This window comes from Bombyx mori, chromosome 11, assembly GCF_030269925.1.
Source record: "Bombyx mori chromosome 11, ASM3026992v2".
NCBI classification, from domain to species: Eukaryota; Metazoa; Arthropoda; class Insecta; order Lepidoptera; family Bombycidae; genus Bombyx; species Bombyx mori.
The window spans coordinates 3,079,658-3,094,098 of NC_085117.1; the positions used below are offsets into that span (position 1 = coordinate 3,079,658).

At 37.0% G+C, this 14,441-nt stretch overlaps 1 protein-coding gene across 1 annotated transcript; it reads left to right on the forward strand.

Annotated features, from left to right (window-relative positions):
• Positions 1–559: 559 nt before the first annotated feature.
• On the forward strand, positions 560–14,413 carry LOC101744779 (uncharacterized). Its single transcript, XM_038013933.2, has 13 exons — positions 560–787; positions 1,285–1,422; positions 3,057–3,292; positions 3,709–3,879; positions 4,407–4,733; positions 5,641–6,455; positions 6,970–7,105; positions 8,183–8,274; positions 9,157–9,256; positions 9,751–9,880; positions 10,700–10,772; positions 11,918–12,048; positions 12,142–14,413. Exons 2-13 carry the CDS (start codon positions 1,306–1,308, stop codon positions 12,271–12,273), a joined length of 2,460 nt encoding a protein of 819 aa, XP_037869861.1. The 5' UTR covers positions 560–787; positions 1,285–1,305; the 3' UTR covers positions 12,274–14,413.
• The last annotated feature ends 28 nt before the right edge of the window (positions 14,414–14,441 follow it).

Genomic DNA, 14,441 nt, shown 5'->3' on the forward strand with positions numbered 1-14,441 from the left:
AATTTAAAAAATATTGTTATAACTACATAGACAACCCTACAAACCTGTACCTATTTATACTTAGGTCGTTTCCATTTCACGTATTCTCATCCCAATTGACCCCTTTTTCGTTGTTATTTGTACTTAAGACATCCCTAATATCCCCAAAAACAACAGATTTGTACATGTATTTTTATTTAATCAAATACATTAAAACCAATAACAACTGAGACTTACCTTTAATATATATGCTGGTTCAAACACTAAATAACGTTTATAAATCATAGTCGTCTTCTATTATTATCAAATAAATAAAAGAGAGCAAAGTTTCTAGCACTAAAATAATTACCACCACAGGAAGTTAATTTGAAACGCGATTTTTTATAAGTTAGCAGCTATTATCGTGCATATTCAGAGTTGTTTTATGAACTTTCAACATTCTACTATTAAACTACAAAAAATGGAGGATTTTGCAACGAATATAAAACTTATATTGAGCGTCGAAAGATTTTCCCGGTTTTTTCCCGATTCGCCTCTCAATCCCTAATCGCCCCATTTTACCGGTACTATTAATTATGACAGATCAAAAAAATGTCTTCGACAAAAACAAACATGGCGTAGTTTTGTGTTGGCTGTTGCATTCGTTATTTATTTTGCATACATTTGCAATTACAAATTAACCGGGGCTCTACATTTCGTAATAACCAGTGAATGTTACAAAAGTCGTTTCATGTGCGCATAATGCTTGTTACAATTAAGGAACGCACCTAAATCTCGAACGAGTTGAAAAAGATTGCACCAACAGTCAGTAAGTGTTTTAGATTTACATAAATTGTAATTAAACTTGCTCATGTAATATTTTATAGTTGCAGCACTTCTGGGCACTAAACGGTTTGATTAAAATTAGTTCGATCGAGTCTGTGATTATACAACTGACAATTTGGATTCCAAATGATGAAAACATCGGAGTTCTATGTGCTTAAAGAATCGACGAAATATTTTACCATTGAGTCACATTCCCAAGCGAAGCACGACATAATTTAATTCACAGGACGATTGTCGTGCGATTCTTGATATGACTTCTGAGAAATTTATGCTAGTCTGTTTGATGAATTCTAATGTGGCTCTAATGTTGTGACTCATTGATCTTTTAATTTGTTTCTCGTAATATTATTATTCGAGAACTTTCTCTACTGATTAATGTTGATCACTGAAATGTACTGAAGACCTGCATAATTTCACATAGATTCACAAAGACCTCAGATAAGTGGAATCCGCTTAAATTATACAATGTAATTGTTTTAGCTATCCGAATGACATATCAGGATGTCTACAGAACGAGAGGACGGCCCAGTCTATTACCGGGAGATACAGAAGAATACATATTTAAAAAGAATACCAAATGAATTGCCGAGCAGTAAATTAATAGCATTGGGTCACAAGGTATGCATTGTAGTTTAGTATAAAATGCTGAAAATAATTATTAGATTATGATTAGATTTGAAATATAGAAGATTACGTATGAAATACAATTTGCCATTAGAAGTCACCATTATATTCTGATTGTTTTATGTAATAGTAAATTTATTCAATTAAGTTATTTAAATTTATATAAATTACTAGATGCAATGAGTGATGTCATCTCATTGTTTTTATAATTCAGAATATTGCATGTATGCAGCATCTTTCTAAGATGCTTGTTTATGTCACTAGCTGTTTAGTGCGGTTTTTTAACATTCTCAATAGGTAGTGTAAAAGTTAACTCAAATTTGTATGAAGTTGGAAGGAACATTTGCTTATGTTTACTGCTCGGGGTATTGTTTCAACTGCATAAAAATTTGAGTTAACTTTTACACTATCGAGAATGTTAAAAAACTCTCACTGAGCACAATGGTCCTCCGTAACTACTCATTTAGTTGGTGAGTCAGTTTGTATATTTTTTTTTTTTTTTTTTTTTTTTTTTTTTTATTGCCTTTGTAGGCAGACGGGCATACGGCCCACCTGATGGTGAGTGGTTACCGTCGCCCATGGACTTCAGCAATGCCAGGGGCAGAGCCGAGCCGCTGCCTACCGCTTAATACTCTCCACAAGCCTCGTTTGAAGAAGGACATGTCATAGCGCTCGGGAAACACCGTGGAGGGGAGCTCATTCCATAGCCGGATGGTACGTGGCAAAAAAGATCTCTGGAAACGCACTGTGGATGACCGCAGTGGCTCCAGGTAGTATGGATGAACTCTACTCCGGTGGCGGGCGGTGCGATGGTAAAAACGAGATGCTGGTATCATCTCGAACAATTCCTCAGAGCACTCCCCATGGAACATACGGTACAAAATACAGAGGGAACTGAAGTCCCTCCGCAGACCCAGAGGCTCCAAACGATCCGAGAGAATGGGATTATCGACAATCCGAACGGCCCTCCTCTGTATGGAGTCAAATGGAAGAAGCTGGTATTTGGGAGCCCCAGCCCAGAGATGGGAGCAGTACTCCATGCGAGGCCGGACTTATTATAGTGAATATGATCCACTTAACCTGGACTATGTATGGACCATGGCAGAAGTATTCTATGTATTTGTTCACTTTGGTTTATAACTATCTTTGTGCAAAATTTAAATGAAATCTAAAGATTTTTATATGATTGAGTACTCATTTTTGTGGAAAACTAGCTCGGCGAATCTAGAATAACTCTCGGGGTTATTAGAAAACAAAATTATTGTGGAATACTAATAATGAAATTTATGATTATAATAGTACTCTAATGACCATCATAATGTAATAAAGATTCATAGTAAAAAGTGCATATTATTATTTTGTTATTAATGTCTGGTTGCATATTGAGAACGGCATTGAGAATGGATGTTTTACACATTTATTGTAATACAATTTTCTTTCAACCATTATCAATTCTGTGCTGAACAAAACTTTACTATAGTTTCCGGAACAATGTTCAGTAGAGGTTGTGTAATATTATTATAGTTGAACACTGAACTTGACTCTGATATATGCAAATGTATGGAGTAGTGGGGATTTAGTAGTGATCTGCTTAGACAAATCATAATAATTAAAGTTTAATATTCCAGAAACCCCCACTAAAATCAATGTGGACACAACTATGCATACACAATGGTCGTACTCCATATTTAGAGCAGTACCCGGAAGCTGATCATCCTACAGCGCTTACACACCGACCAACTTGGCGAGCCAGTCTATTGACAGCCCGACATGTAACTGGCAGCGTTCGACCGAGACAGGGGAATGAATATGATTTTCTTGTGGACACAGAAAAAGGTCCAGTCAGAATGCTTGCCCCAGATTGGTGTGTATACTTTTGATACTTTTGTGATACTACTTTCAATTTATTAAGAAGATTAATATACTTCTGTATATGTTGACAGTTACTAATAGCAATAAAATTAAATAATCTTTTCGTCAATGCCAAAACTTAAATTTTGAAGTAAAGTTTTGAAGCTTTTTTATTTAATTTGATGCATTAATAAGTGGACAAGCTCCCTATATACATCTATAACGTAAATGTCGGCACACACCTCGAGATATGAGTTCTAAGATCTCAGTATAATAACAACGGCTGCCCCACCCTTCAAACCGAAATGCATTCATGCTTCACGTCAGCAATAGGCAGGGTGGTGGTACCTACCTGTGTGAATTCTGTGCTTGATCTGACAACACATAACATCATTAAATTATGCTTAAAGCTTTTCCTCAATATTACAGGGAAACAATGCAAGACTGGGTCACGACACTTCGTAATAAACTGTCAGAACTGAAGATTATGAGCAAAGGGGAGAATGTGTACTGTGCTCCGCCTGTGACGCCACAACCTCGGGCCCCGAACCGAGATCCAACATCACCATTGCCACCCACACCGCCAGTTCCTCCTGACAGGTCAGTCGCATCTTTATATATCAATGTAGATACATGAAAAAGAGTCCATAAACTGCTTGATGATAGTTGTTGAATGACCCTGATGTTGATTAGTTTTTTGATCAATTAAATATAATAATAATGACATCAGACTTACATTTGAAAAGTTACTATTTAAACCACACTTCCCTGCGGTCCTTACTTTTAATATTATAAAAAAGGAAATTGTCTTTGTATGCCTTACTTTCACTTCGAAACAATATGAAGGATAGACATCATTTTTTAAAGTTATAGTAAAACTAGTTGGGAGAGTGATATAGGCTACCTATTATCTTGAAAAAATATCTCATTCCCACAGGAAACTATACTGGCATTTTTTTAGTGGCTTCAGGGATGAAGCAGTGGATAGCTGCTAATAATTATTATGTAATCATGTATGTCATCAGTAATCATGTAATTATGTAATAAAATAGTTGATCTATGTGATAAGAATTTATCTGACAATGACAAATAAGTTTTAAAACAACAAAATCTTCAACTGTTTTCAGGGTACCAGGTATCGAAATTATACCAACAGTACACACAGCTCCTGTAAGCACTGAAACACCTGCTCAACCTGAACAAGTCACCCAACTCAGTGAGCCCAGCCAACCAGAACCTCAAAACCCAGAACCGTTTGCAATGCCCAGCACAAGCCAGCGTAGTGAAGGTATTGCCAAGATTTGTGGCCAAAATATATGTCTGGATGGGTCATTGTTGGAAAGAATCGGATCGGGCTCGGGTGGTGACTTTGATGAAGAGTTGGGCGAAACTGAAGAATATAGACAGACAGTATTAGTTCCCGAAGACTCTGCTGATGTGGATCAACCACGAATGTAATTATTCTGTATTATTTTTAACTAGTGAAATTGCCATAAACCACTATACAATTCTATCAAAAACATCTGTTTGTTGAAACTACTCAACATGCTACTTGTCCTAGATTGGTACTATGACAATAACCTAATCTGAAGTTCCGAAAACTGTACAATTTTTTTTATTTTTTATTGCTTAGATTGGTGGACGCGCTCACAGCCCACCTGGTGTTAAGTGGTCACTGAAGCCCATAGACATCTACAATGTAAATCCGCCACCTTGAGATATAAGTTCTAAGGTCTCAGTATAGTTACAACGGCTACCCCGCCCTTCAAACCGAAACGCATTACTGCTTCACGGCAGAAATAGGCGGGGTTGTGGTACCTACCCGTGCGGACTCACAAGAGGTCCTACCACCAGTGATTACGCAAATTATAATTTTGCGGGTTTGATTTTTATTACACGATGTTATTCCTTCACCTTGGAAGCCAATCGTGAACGTTTGTCAAGTACGTATTTCATTAGAAAAATTGGTACCCGCCTGCGAGATTCGAACACCGGTGCATCGCTGCATACGAATGTACCGGACGTTTTATCCTTTAGGCCACGACGACTTCAAAGTATTCGAGAGAGACAAATTTTCCATTTTATACTAAATAATGGTTAGACGACCAGACCAGAATTCATAATTAAGCTTACATTGCTGTATGAATTTAATGTGACATTGCTTACTTAGATAGTTGTTAGCATGGTTGGAATAATCAATGTGTGCTATTCTACAAATTAATTTATTTTCTTGAGTATTTCAATTTTACTAACACTTACAGATTGATCACTAAACTGTCCAGACCATATTGTTGACAAATTGCATGGTTATTAACTAGTTTATAGTACATTAAAATGTATTTTATTAATACTTTGTTTCAGAGACTGTCCGTCCAATATAACAGTTATACAAGTGTCAAACAGAGAAGCACCTCATACAGCTATACCCATAGTGTCAACTGAAGATGTTTTCGACTTTGATGTGAACCGAAAAACTCCAAACTTCGTCAATATTGTTAATACAGAGGTCAATGTACAGAATACGAACGATTACGGCACGGTTTTCAACGACTACGGTCACGTGAGCACGATGACATCTGTCAGTCTGACAGCTGTCAATCAGAATGATGCCTACGAGAGGCTGTGTAACGCGTCGACGTCGAAGGTGGAAGTTTTGAAGAGTCTAGACAAAAACAGGAAGTCCTCCTTACCTAATCTAGTCAAAGAATCAGATTATGAGTTTCTGTTTCCCAGCAGCGCTTCCGAGAGTAACACTGTGAATGTAGTCAGTACTAACGGCGTCAATACCAGAGCTAGAAGTTCCAGAGACAATAATAATGTTCAAATGAGAGTTAATTCTATTGACGAGGAGATAAATATTGAGAATTCAAGTTCAACAAGTGTAACGACCACTACCCATTCTATTAGTACTACCCAAGTGACTGCAACAGTAAGCATTGCCCAAATTACATCTACACCTTCTGTTAGTCATGCTCAAGTTAATAGAACAGTGAATAATATAAGTGCAGCACATGTGTCTCCTGAACCCATTAGTCTAACGAGTAGTGAAGTGAATAGAAACGTTTTGGATGCTCATATAGTCAGGAGTCACAGTCAGAATGCATATGAGAATTCACCTAGAAGAGTCGTGGTGAGAAGGGTGCAGGCAACTAGTCCTAAAAGAGATGCACAGACTGGTAAGTGAGTACTTATTATGTTCTGTAGTGATATAAAAAGTAATGTCCATCAAATGAATATGACTTGAGCATTATCTCTCTTACTTCAAAGCTTAAATTCATTTTATGCAATATATATGATTTTTTTTAGTTATGATAACATAAGTTGTCAACTTGACCAAAGAAAATGAAAACTTGTTGATCCAATGAAGAATGAAAGCAGAAAATTGTATTTAAAACTTTCGTCTATGTCAATTTAAACATTGAACACTAAGAATGTTAATCAAACCTTTTTTTTATTAAGTAGATCAGTGAATAAGCTTCCAGCCAGTGTGCTGTGCATATACCATATTATAAGTATAAATTATATTAAATTACATTAAAATACAGTATAAATTACATGCATTAATTATTATAAATTACAAACATATATTAAGCTAATAAATGCATGGCAAAAACTATATAATTTATTGACAGATAGTTAATCAAAGTAGGCATTTACAAATAAAGTAAGCCATATAATAATTAATTACAGATAAATCAGATCAAATCCAACCTAAACCCATTTGGAAGAGGGGTCTTACAGAGTTCTCGCTGCTCACTCGGTTGAGGGCTTTTGGTCAGAGCAGACGGCAGGAGAGCCCGACTAGGAATGAAAATGGAAATGATAGGTGATATATTTACTTATACAACATACTTTCTCAACAATTCAAGCCACCCAATCCATCCTCTCCAAATATAAATACATATACAAAAAATATAAAATGTAAGTGTAAAAACATATATTAATCAGGTTGTTACGCTATAAGGAACCCTAATTGGTGATCATGTGGATTTTTTTTCCAAGTGAAGCAATGTTTGAGGTCATAATGTGGAATTATGAAGGAAGGAAGAAAATTTACATGTGAATATGAACATATCACATTGGGACACTTATTTTAGTTGTCATTGTAGGCTCTGATATTTTTGGAAGGGTGGGATCGCTGGTAGCCAGGTATCTGCAGTTCTTCACAGGTCTTTTCAGTTTCATTAGGGCAGATGGGTGAGCTCGTTGGCCAAGGGTATTCGAGTTTCAGTGGTGGGACAGCTGTCTTTAAATAAAACATGGCTTTACCTTATCACTCCGGATGGGTGGCGTGATGACATCGGGCTCTGGCAATCAAATAGCCCTAATTTAACAAAAAGAAACAGTGTAGCATTGTATCTGGATAATGTATTATATATCTGTAGGAACCAAAAGTGCAATATTGTTGATAAAATAATAATTATCCCCCAAAGGGGGACATTGTAAAAAACTTAGCACCCATGGAGTGATAGAGCCGGGGTCCAAGGGCGAAGCCCTGGCGGGGGTTTCGGGGGACGGAGCCCCCCACTCATAAAAAAACAATTAACTGTTTTTTTTATTTTTAAATAAACTACTAATAATTGAATAAGAACTTGTCTGATGAACTCATCTTTGTTTAATACTCATTCACTATTAAATTTTATTGCCTTTTGTTTATTTCACTTTTACACAAAACACAATATTGCAAATTTCCCGATCACAACAATGGCGGAGAATTTTAGGTACGTGAGAGCAGACGTAGACACTAACGCGCATGCGCACTTGTCAGTACCCAGGGAGGAAAAGTTAGACTTTCTTCCCTGTATACCGGGACGAACACCGAACTTTGGGCGTAGGTAGGAGAAAAAAAAAATGTATCGAAGAATTTCTGTTTTGGCTAACGTTTAAACGTCAAATTTGTTAGGAATCCATTGACGTCTCCTGTCAAAGTTGTACGTCGTTCGAGACCGGAAGCCAGGGAAGGTGTGAGGAGAAGAAGCAATTCACTAAGCAACGGTGAGTGTTTCTTACTGCATTAGCTCACTGAGTTTCTCGCCGGATCTTCTCAGTGGGATGCGTTTCCGATCCGGTGATACATTCTGTGAAGTACTGCTCTTGCTAGGGTCAGTATTAGTAACGCCTCCGGTTTGAGCCCCGTGAGCTCACCCACACGCTAGGGTAAATCTGAAATAGCCTCTCAAGGCTATCAGTATATGTAGGAAAAAAAACTGCATATGAAATAATTCCTTTTTATGTATCATTAATACAAAAGAATTAAAGTGAATTTATGTTTAAAAAAACTTGTTAGCAACAATTGCTTAAAAAGTTGAATCATTGATTCATACTGCAATAGATGATTTCAAATTATGTTCAAATTAGATGATAATTTTTCAATCTATAACTTCAAAAGAAGTAGGAAGTTTTTCAATTCGGCTCGACCGATTTTAATGATTATTTTTTCTACTTAAAATCCAGTGCTTCTTGGTTCCATATGAATTTTATAAAGATTCAACCAGTAATTAATAATGCTGGTATGCTATCTAATGATGACATCAGCGTTGCTGACGCCATGCTCATCATAATTATGATTGCTTTCCATAGTGACAGTAATTAAGACTTACTTATCCAATGAATTCCATTTATTGCATCTCGAGTGTATAACGATAAAAACAAAAAGCTCCGCCTTGGTCGGCTACTCGAGTCGGAATGTTTTGTGGGACAATAGTCACTCGTATCTATAGTAGAAAGTGTGGGTAGCTTAGTCATGAATTCTCTTGAACACCGTCTCAAACAGTTTTTGACATGCGTAACATTAAGGAAACAGTTAACTTTAACTATTGTTAGTTTGAATAGTGATGTTGCGCCGGCCGACATATATTTAACATTGTATTATTACAGAAACCGTCAACTCTGCTGAACCCCGGCCCGGTACACTAATAGGAGCCCCGCTGTCTGTACGAGACGGACCAGTTTTTGCTGATTACAGCGGACACGTGTGGTGAGTCAGAACCGTTCATTAAGGAGACGACTGAATTAGAGGAAGGCTGCTAAATGTTATTTTATCGGGACAGATGTTGCCAACAAGTTATTTATTAAGCTGTTGCATAGCTTTTATCTCGGGCTTTGAGTGCGGCGACCGAGTCAAGAAATTCCATAACGAAAATAAAACCTAACACCTCCCACTCCGCCTACCATGTAGCTCGCGTTCAACACATTCACACATTGCTTGTGTAGTGTAGTTATTTGACGACAGATGGCGTTGCTCGTACCGCCATCTGTCGTCAAATAGAAAAAAATGATGTCGAAATAACTCTCAACATCTCTTGAATGCTTTGGGATATTTCCTCAGAATTCCAGTTGTATCGAAAGTGTTTTAACAGTGCCGGGAAAGTTCTCGACACAGACATAGAACATTTATTCTTGTTTTTTTCTTCTTATTTTTCATCGGAAATGTTCTTAGACAGTTGAAAAAATTATAAAATTCTTTTTCAGGATATGCAGATGGGGTGGTCCTTCGCCTGGCGTGGGTCGATGTGGGGACAAGCTGGTGTCTGTGGGAAGGGTTTCACCCTCGGATGCCCATCATGCTGTACGGCTTCTAGCTCACGCCGCGCCGAGGCATGTAAGTGAAACGTATTTAATATTGTTACGCGCTGGGGTTCGGGATAAATAAAAAGTTCCACTAAAGTACAAATTAAAACTGTATTAGCATTTAGAAAATTCACAGAACACTTTAAAATTCTCAATCCGATTACTGACTGACTGCGTGCCATTTCTGCAACACTTTTATAGTCGATACGACATCCCTAGAATTATCGAGAACATTCCTCACAAGTCGAGTATTTTCGATGTGTGTTTCCGCTATGTGACAATAGATGGCGTTGTACTACTCGAACGTTCTAGATGTTACTAGATCCTTTGATATTCGTTTCCGCTATTCGGCGATTGATAGCGTTACTCTTACCGGCGTAACAATTTACAATTCTTCACCATAGGATGGTTGTTGGCGGAGTTGTCTAGTTGCTTCGTTCAGTATTTTTTTGGTTTTAAGTTTTTTTTTTGAGTCCTCGTGATGTTGTTAGTATCGCTCATGGACATCAATAATGTCAGGGGCAGAGCCAAACCTTCCTACGGCAGAGCGCGCTCCATTCCGCAGTTCCTTCCGAAGCGTACCAGATAAGATCTCTAGAATCGTACTATGGACGAAGGCAGCAGTCAGTCAGTCAGTTTTGATTCCGCGCGGGTAGGTACTTGAGACCTTAGAACTTATATCTCAAAGTGGGTGGCGCATTTACGTTGTGGATGTCTATGGACTACAGTAACCACTTAACACCAGGTGGGCTGTGAGCTCGTACACCCATCTAAGCAATAAAAAAAAGTCAGTAGGAGATTGAGGGATCATCTCAAACAATTACACAAAAGTTTTTTTTTATATTTTCAGATCAACGTTCTCTTTCACAGGACGCCACTAGCGAAGATATACAAGATTGTAAAGAGAGATAAGGAGTTTATTGGTGAGTTTGTGCAACTAATATAACTAGTGGTCGCCCAGTAGTCGAAATTCGATCATAATTGAAGACACGAGTGGTTTTTTTTATTGCCCTTGTAGGCAGACGAGCATACGGCGGCCCACCTGATGGTGACTGGTTACCGTCGCCCATGGACTTCAGCAATGTCAGGGGCATAACCAAGCTGCCGCCTACCGAAATGGATGAAGGGGATATGATACAATTTGTTAATTTTGAGAAAACGGGCAAACAAACTTTTGTTACTTGTACTTTTTCTTCGTACACAACTCTTTAATTACATGCAATTTCTAAAAATAACCTTTAAGCCTGGAGATTTAAGGTCTAATATGGTTTATAGTCATATAACACCTTCATTCAATGTATAAACTCAAAAATCTTAAAAATATTACTTAACCCCTTCATCCACTCATGTCTTCAATTATGAATTGAAATTAAAAGTTTGAACATTAATATGGTTCGTATTGTCAAAGACTTCACTTCTGTAATCACAGATTTCTTCAAGGCTACACTATAGACAAATAATACTGAAGACAAACAATATTATTACTGGTGGTAGGACCTCTTGTGAGTCCGCACGGGTAGGTACCACCGCCCTGCCTATTTCTGCCGTGAAGCAGTAATGCGTTTCGGTTTGAAGGGTGGGGCAGCCGTTGTAACTATACTGAGATCTTACAACTTATATCTCAAGGTGGGTGGCGCATTTACGTTGTAGATGTCTATGGGCTCCAGTAACCACTTAACAACAGGTGGGCTGTGAGCTCGTCCACACACCTAAGCTATAAAAAAAAAAAAAAAAAAATATTAATCTATTCCCAATTTGACCACAGACTTTAAACAATAAACAAAAGAGTGTATATATATATGCATGTGTGTGTGTCAAATACATGGTAGTGTGTGTAACGTTTTTTCTATTGATTTAATGTTTTTATTATGCATAATTTAAAAAATATATATAGCATTCTGCACTCTTTCTCTATATTCTCTATAAGTGTGGGAAATTTCATACATTTTATTTTTTTTATTGCTTAGATGGGTGGACGAGCTCACAGCCCACCTGGTGTTAAGTGGTTACTGGAGCCGATGGATCTACGGGCTCCCGTAACCACTTAACGCGGTAAATACTTTTTCAGGAATAAAACTGGATACTGAATGCAACGTAACGAGTGTCGAACCTTCGTCGCCGGCGTCACGGGCCGGCTTACCGTTGGAGGGGCGGTGGGCGGTCACGCACGTCAACAGTCGACAGATCAACTTGATTAAAGTTAGTAAACAAATCGTGACGATCATTGTTGACTTTAGCTTTTTTAACAAACTTTTACTTACTAAATAAATAAAAACCTTTTTTTCCTTTCAGGGAGGTGAAGAGGAAATGAACAGGCTAAGCTATCATAACACCGAATTGACAGTGACAATACAACCGTCAGGTTTAGTTAAGAAAATCAGATCGACCCTGAAAACGACGAAAAACGCCGTAGGTCTAAGGTAACATCGACCCCTGTTGTAACATTAGGTACAGTCGGCTACAGAAGTGCACTATTCCATTCGGTACAGTCAGCTACAGAAGTGCACTATTTCATTCAGATGAATCAGAGACTTGAGAAAAACACAATGCGGTTTTTATAAAAGCGATTTTTGCAATAGACCAATAAATATAGATCCGTTTTTTGTTCTTTTACGGTTAAGAAATACATAATAATGTCAAATTTGTATATTATTATACAGCGGGTAGATTGTCACTTAGCATACGGGGAACAATGATTTACCAATCCAATGTAAATATCGGTTTTGTAACTAGCCCGCAATGTACGCATGTGATTCTAAGAGATCAACAACCCCACTAATTCTGTGGCAGCTTAATGTAATATACATTTGTGATTATTTGTAACAATGGCAGCTATATTTAATTATGTATGTGTAAGATGATTCAATTTTATTTCTTTAAGTCGAAGTTCGAGGTCAACGCCCTGTGCCCTCTTCGGGCTAACTTTGCATTCGATTGCGGTTTCAATTATATACTGAACTAATATTTTTTTCCATTGATGCTTAAATTAGTTGAAACATCCCGTTTTGTATATTTAATGTATGCTTTTGCATGCGTTAATATTTGATAATATATGCGTTCGCATAATTGACATAGTTTTCGATGCGTGTGTGATAAAAAAATTAACTAGTTTTTTATTCATAAATATTTTTTAGGAAACTATGGACTGATAACTGTAAACACACGGAGTGATATTTCGGATACGATTATTTAACAGTATTTATTAGAAAGTAAAAAAAAATGCTTACATTTTCTTTCTCGGTGTCCGAGAAACTCCCGTGTGTGATCCAGCCATAAGTTAATACAATATGTTTAATATAAGCCAATATAATTCGTCCCTTTCTCGCATATCAGCAATCAAACATGTGTGATAAATATAGATATATATTTTTAGCACATAAACGAATCGAATGGGTAGTCTTTGATAAACTTAAAAACTATTGTGATTTTACTATACATATTAAAAGAGTTTTTACTAATTATATTTAATTTATGTTGACGTTTTTTTTTTTATTATATTCGAATATTTTAAATTTTTATTACATTACGCTGGTCGAAGCTTGGCTGTGTCTCTGACATTGCTGACCTCAACAAGCGACGCTAAAGGTAATCACACGACGTTACTCCTTCAACCTAGAAGTTTTTTTTTTATGAAGGAAGGATACCTGGTGGCCCAAAGGTCTTTCTGGTTTCACCAGGGCAGGTGGGCGAGCAAAGGCTCAGCCAGGAGGGGTGGGATTTGCTAACGGCCGCCCGAGAGCCTCCGAAGGAGACCTAATAGGTCAAAGGCAGCTGCTTCGCTAATGCATCTATCATAAAAGTCATTCGTGACCATGTGTTTAATACTCATTTACTTGAACTAATTGATCGCTGTTTCCAAACCTGGACATCGGCATAGCTGCGACGGCATACTAAAGGATTTTGAACTAATTGATCGCTGTTTCCAAACCTGGACATCGGCATAGCTGCGATGCGACAGCATACTAAGGGATTTTGTTTATGTACAAGTTAACCCAAACGCCAAATGCCAATATAAACAAAGTAACTGACTGACATTATCAGCTATTACCAGTAATAAAAGTAAAAGAGGGACCCAATTATTACCGTACGCCCCAGAGTAATGTAATAATAATGTTGAATCTCTGTAACTAATAAATGACTATTTTCATTTAGTCGTGTAATAATGCGCTTAAGTACACGTGCACTAAACCAGTGACCATTTAAAATTGTTCTCATAATATTTACAATTTTTTTTTTTTTGAAAATATAGAACTAGTTGTTTGATTTGTAATTAAAAACTATTAATATTAATGAAACATCACCAATTTATATAGTTTGTTTTTGGGAAGAAAGACAAGTGATTTGGTGACGGTGAGAGAGGCGTTTTTTTCCTTTTTTTTCTCGTGTAAAACATATTGTATGCACGGGAATTACAATTTAGGCATAAAATTATTTCAGTTTATGTACATATTATATTCGGAGCCTTGTGATCAATTCTAATCAAATATACACTCGTTCTTTCTGTATTTTTTTTGTATAAATAAAATTTTAATATTGAAATATACGTAATAAATTATGGAATTTTTGTTTGTTTGTATTATTCATCCATTTCC